A 6,976-nucleotide genomic window follows, 5' to 3' on the forward strand; every position below is an offset into this window, starting at 1 on the left:
GAGAGAGAGAGAGAGAGAGAGAGAGAGAGAGAGAGAGAGCTAGCTCCTATGCTTTCGAAAGTACGGAAGCCTCCGTACTTATAAGTTATTTTCAATAATGGGACATCCGATCTACGCTATTAGAACTACCTAGAAAACAAATTTCATAAATTTTTGACTTCATTTGTCTAGTAAACGAGTAGCCTCAAAATGAACGGCTGAAAATAAAAATCTTATAAAAAACAGTGATAAAGGACTCAAATTTCAAATCAGAAGTATTGGCCTTGCTATTGATGTTAAGTAGAATTTTCTATTAAATTTTCATCTAATTTGGATACTTCTATACCGTTGAACTTAAAAACGTACCACATCGGCTGTTAAAATAGTCATTTTTGAGACCTTTTGATCGCTTGGTAAATGATGTCAAAAAATTATAAAATTTGGTTTCTAAATAGTTCCAATAGGGTAGATAATATTTAACGGAGCTGATCGTCGAATCGTATTTTCTATTATCGAAAACAACTTACAAGCACGGAGGTCTCTGTACTTTCGAAAGTACGGGAGACTTACTATATATCTCTCTTTCTCTCTCTCTCTCTCTCTCTCTCTCTCTATACATATATATGTATAGAGAGAGAGAGAGAGAGAGCTAGGCTGGTATACTATCGGTAGCACGAAGGCCTCCGTGCTACCAAATTGTTTTCAATGATGCGGCTTCCAAATCAATGATCGGCTCTGTTAGACTTGATCTATACTATTGAAAGTATTTGGAAACTAAATTGCATAATTTTTCAACATCATTTACTTATCAAACGATTAATCTAAAAATGAACAGCTGAAAATAAAAATTTCATAAAAAATGATGATAAAAAACTTGAATTTAAGATCAAAGTTACTGATCTTATTCTAAATAGTGAAAAAAATTTTCTATAAAAATTTCATCAAATTTGGATTGTTTTACACCGTTAAATTCACAAGCGCATCAAATCTACCATTAAAATTGTCAATTTTTAGACCTTTTGATCACTAGGCAAATGATGCCAAAAAATTATGAAATTTAATTCCAAATACTTTCAATAGTGCAGATCAAGTCTAACGGAACCGATCGTCGATTTGGAAGCCGCATCATTGAAAACAACTTAATAGTACGGAGGCTTCTGTGCTACCGATAGTATACCATATATATATATATATATATATATAGAGAGAGAGAGAGAGAGAGAGAGAGAGTAGGGCTAGAATACTTTTCCAAGTATCACCCAAGTGTACTTGTGTGTTTGTTAGCCATTGGATCTATTTTGATTATAATAGTCCTTGGCATCAACATATTCATACAACCTACCCCAATCATTCAACCTCACATCTCCCATCCAAGGGGCTTAAATACAAAGTATCAATTGGGTGATACTTACAAGTTATTTGAGCTGGCTACTCAATATATATATATGATATAATATTATATATGTAGTATCATTATTATATAAGTTATTATATATATAATATATACTATATGTATGTACAATATTATATATAATATGTATGTATTATATAAATATAGTGTATATATTATATATATATTATGTACGTATATATATATATATATTATATAATATTATATATTATATTTATGTATTGTACGTTAATATATATATATATAGTATCAATATTTTATATATGATGTTAATATATATTTAAATATATATATTATAAGCTGCGACGATATATAGATATATATAGGCCCAACAAAACGCTATTATATTATATGTATATTATATACATAATATATATTTGTATATTTATATATAGTTAATTATTTATACGATATATATTGGACTATATATTATGTATTGTACATATATATATATATGGTAATGTATTATGTACATATATTAATATATGTATGTATGTATGTAACTATATATGTATTGTCATGTATGTACATTATTATAATATATATAATATATATTTTATAACTATATTACCTTATATATATATTTATTATATATATATATATATGGGGTGTACATAATATACATTTATATATAGTATATATTTTATATGATATATAATAATCTATGTATGTATGTACATACATATATATATATATATGTATGTACACACATATATATATATATTTATGTTATGTACATATCATACATACACATATATTATATATATATAGTGCTGTCTGAGTATGTTCTGAGTACGGGACGCGCGTCCGCTGCTTGCCGAGCGGTATTCAAATGTTCGGACTTTCGATATCGACGATTCGACTCCTTAGATTTGATATAGAGTATTTGAGGATCTAGAAAATAATTTTGTATTTTTCGATTCATTTGCTATGTGATCGAAGTGCTCAAATCACACGGATGAAAATAAAAATATACAAAATATGGATGATATGACATTAAAATTTTTTAGATCAAAGTTTTGATCTTTTTATACGGTATAAAGAATTTCTATCAAAATTTTCATGTTGATTTGGATATTTCTACACGTTAAACTTGGCAACGGAGTCCCACGGCCTGTTAAAATATTGATTTGAGCCCTTCGATCATTAGGCAATTATCAAAAATCACATAAATTTATTTTCTAGATATTATCAATACTCTAGATCAACTCCTAACGGAGCGATCGTCGATTCAAACAAGTCCGAACATCGAAACAACTTGAAGCACGGAGGGCTCCGTGCTTCCAAAAGCATATCAGCCACTTCATATATATATATATATAATATATAAGTAGGGCTAGAATACTTGCTAAAAGTATCCATGGGGGTGATACTTTTGTGTTTTTTAGCCCTTTGGATGCGAGAGATGTGAAGTTGAGATGATGGTGGTAGGTGGTGGTAGTGGTGGGGTAGGTGGAATAGTGTTTAATCCAAGGGCTCGATTTAATATCAAAAAGTAATCCAATGGCTTAAAAATCCTAATTAGCACCATGATGGTTGATATTGTAAAAGTATCATAGCTCAACTCTATATATTATACATATAATATTATATATATATTATATATTATTATTATAATATTATATGTATATGTATATTGTACATATATGTATATGTACATATAATTATAATTACATATGTACATATACCAATATACATATATATATAATTATATATATGTAATATTCGTATATATATACATAGTATATCTACTACTATATACATATGTATATATATTAGATATACATATGCTATATCTATACTATGTATATCTATATATATATACATAATATAGATATACATATGTATATATATGTATATGATATAATATATATATATATTATATATATATGTTCATTATGTATATAATTATATATTACATATGATTACATATGTATATAGTATTATATAATATGTATACATATGTATATATATATATATATACCTATGTATATATATAAATATATATGTAATTATATATATACATATGTATATCTATATATTACATATTGATATCTATGTATATATATATATACATATGTATTTATATAATATACATATTATATTATACATATGTATAATAAATACAATATGATATATATATGTATATAACATATAATATATATATATGTATATACTTACATATATATATATGTATTATATACTATATATTATGTATAAGTATATATTATATATATAATAGAATGGAGGCTCCTATGCTTTTAAAAGTACCAAGGTTTATTGAGTGCTTTCTGTAGATTTTTTAGCCATTTGATTAAGGATATCGGTTTAGAATGATGTGGGCCCTAGGTTGAGTGGCGTGGTTGGTTGATAGTATAATCTAATGTGGGAAAATGATCCGAGAAATAGATCTAACAGTAAAAACTTACAAGTAGCCAAGCTGCTCTGTCTTTTACAAGCACCATAGCTAGCATATATATGATCATTATAGTCTGGCGTGGGTCTATCGATCACCAAGACTTGAGTGTAGCACTTAGTGCTATCGAGTTTTCTACGTAGATTACCCCTGTTGATTATTTTTATCCGTTAGATCTATGACTTTCAACAACCACCCACTAACCTTTTGGGAGCCCCCATTCATCCTGAACCGCAACATTCTCTAATCAATGGCTAAAAAACTAATAACGACAACAACTTTGGTGGCTAATTCGATATTTATTCTAGCCTAAATTATATAATACTATAATATATATATATATTATTATTATATATATATATAATATTATAATATAGTGAGCTGACTATGCTTTGGAAATACGGGAGCCTCTGTGTTCCAGGTCTTTTTATCCATGTTGGGACTTTTGAATCGCTTGATGGATCGTTAACTTGATCGTAAAGATTTGACAGTACCTAGAAAATAAATTACGATGATTTTTTCGTAATATTATTTGCTTAGTGAACGAATGGGCTCAAAATCACGCTGAAAATTAAAAAATTTACAAAACGTCGATAATATGACTTTAATTTAGATCAAAAATTATTGATCTTGTTTTATATTTAGCATAAAGAATTTCTATCAAATTTCACATGATTTGGATATTTCTACACTGTTAAACTTTGAAAAGCTCACTACGCATTAAAATTATTAATTTGAGCCCTTCTATACTAGCAAGATATATCGAAAAATATAAAATTTTTCTAGTACTTCAAATATTGTAGATCAAGTTTGACAGAGCGACGACTTCGAAAGGTCGCAACTCGGAAACGACCTGGCAGCCGGAAGTTCCTGTTCCAAAATAGTAGCTCACTTAATATATATAATTTATATTAGATCCAGCATGGGCTTGTTAAAAAGAACAAGCACTTGGATGTTGTAATTGTTTTTTACCGTTTAGATCTACTCCTCGGATCATTCTATCAACTATAGATTATACTATTCAACACAACACCCACTCAACCCTAGGGGGCCATATCCTAACCGCATATATCTTAATCCAATGAGCTAAAAACTCTATAAGCACCATAATCTTCGGACTTTTAAAAATATAGAGCCTAATATATTATTATATTATATATATATATATATATATGGGCTTACTATGAAACAAAAAAAAGGTTTACCATCATTTTCTAGCAATTCCTTTCGAAAGTCTCATGACAACTAAGTTCCTGTACGAGAAAAGCTTTTGCATTCATTATCACGAAAGCAACCAAGTTCCCACAATATATTTTCCGATCAAAAAAACATTACCACACATGAATATCGAATCTTTCTATGTATTATCAATATGCCAAAAATGAATAATAAGCCATACTTTTAATGAAGCAGTAATAACGGAATAGCCTATTAGCTTATATATGTCGATATATTTATATATGTATATCTAGTGCTCAAACGGACTCAAAATTAATGCGCGCAGAACCCCCGCGGAGCGTCGGTGGTGGCGTTGGGACGGCGGGAGGCCGGGGGAATGCGGAAGTGCCAGAGCCTTCCGGCGCCGCCGACGCGGTATTTTTCGCAGAGGAACTCGAGCGCGTAGGCCCTCTCGACCCTGCGGTCGACGTCGTGGAGGAAGACGTCGGTGTCGCCTTCGCCGCTCCGGGCCCAGGCCATCGCCGCCGCCGTGTAGATCGCGCCCATGCGGCCCGGCGCGGCGGCGAAGTAGCCGCGCGGCGCGTCGATCATGATGGCGTCCCACTCGCGCGCGTAGGCCTCGGCGGGGAGGTCGGGGAGGGCGAGGGGGCAGCGGCGGCCGCGGGGGTCGAGATCGGCGCAGGGGGAGGGGTCGGATCGGAGGGAGGCGAGGAGGGCGTCGGCGTCGTCGAGCCGGGTCGGGTAGCGGGCGAGGCGGGCGCGGAGGGAGGGCGCGGCGGCGAGCGCGGAGCGGAGCCACTTCGGGTCCTCCTCCAGGAACAGCGTGGCGCCGCCGGGGTTCAGCGCCGACCAGAGCAGCGAGTCGTGCCCCACGCCGAACACCAGCAGGTTGCACGGCGCGCGCCGCCGGAGCACGGCCAGGGAGACGCCGATCTCCGCCCGCGACTGCTGCGGCACGACCGAGCTCGTCGCGTAGTGGACCAGCGCCGCCGACAGCTCCGCCGCCGCGGCCGCGGAGGCCGCGGCGTAGGAGGCCGAGACGCCGTCCGAGGGCGAGCGCCAGCGCGGCGCCACGATGGAGCAGAGCAGGGCTGCGCGGTCGCCGGCGCCGGACCGGAGGACGAGGGCGGAGGCGACGAGCGCCGCCGCGACCAGCGCCGCCGCCGCGGTCGCCACGAACCGCCTCTCCGGGAGCGCGCGCGCCATCGCGCAGGTGATCGCCGATCTTTTCCCGATTTCTTTTTCCCCCCTTATTTTATTATTATTTTTCTTTAACTCTCTCTGGAAAAAATCGCCGAGCAATGAACAGAGAAAGAGAGAGACAGTGTGAGTGAGAAAAAGAGAGAGAGAGAGAGTTAATGGAGATTCGAGATGTGGGGAACGAGCAATGTAAGGTGAATTTCACTACAAGTCCCCAAACTTTCATAAAATTTTGTTTAGTCCATAAACTCTTTAATAAAATGTTAATTAAGGCCCTACACATTCAAATTGTTTCATCTTTAGTTCATACTTTAGATTAGAAGCTATTCCTTATATACTTATTTATCTACTTCTTTGTACACCATAAATTCATCATCTTTTCATCCATTCAAAATTCTAATTCTTTTTTATGTTAAAAAAATTGTAATTTAATAAACAGTAGAATTAATATATATGATGGAAAAGAATATATCCAATTTAGATACTGAATAAATATACAGATGTACTGAGTGTAGAAAATAAATTACTATATAATAATAGTAAATATATATAGGAACAAAAGTTAAATTTGCATTTATTATAGTAAATTTTGATTGGAGAACGCTACTCATCAAATATAGAGTGCGGTGTGCGGAGTGTTCGCATGCACTAGTTGCAGGGAATAATTTCTCTTCACCGTTTAATTACGAAAATGCCTTCGTGTTTTCAGACCACGATTCGCCATTTAATTACCGGAATACCATCCTCCGCACTCGTGGTTTTGNTTTTTTTTTTTTTTTTTTGTCCGCCCA

General features: G+C 34.7%; 1 protein-coding gene across 1 annotated transcript; it reads right to left on the reverse strand.

The window, feature by feature from the left end:
• On the reverse strand, positions 5,152-6,320 carry LOC109722873 (probable methyltransferase At1g27930). The gene has a single exon (XM_020251045.1). It carries the CDS (start codon positions 6,189-6,191, stop codon positions 5,298-5,300), a length of 894 nt encoding a protein of 297 aa, XP_020106634.1. The 5' UTR covers positions 6,192-6,320; the 3' UTR covers positions 5,152-5,297.

The sequence above is a fragment of the Ananas comosus genome, linkage group 17 (assembly GCF_001540865.1).
Source record: "Ananas comosus cultivar F153 linkage group 17, ASM154086v1, whole genome shotgun sequence".
NCBI classification, from domain to species: Eukaryota; Viridiplantae; Streptophyta; class Magnoliopsida; order Poales; family Bromeliaceae; genus Ananas; species Ananas comosus.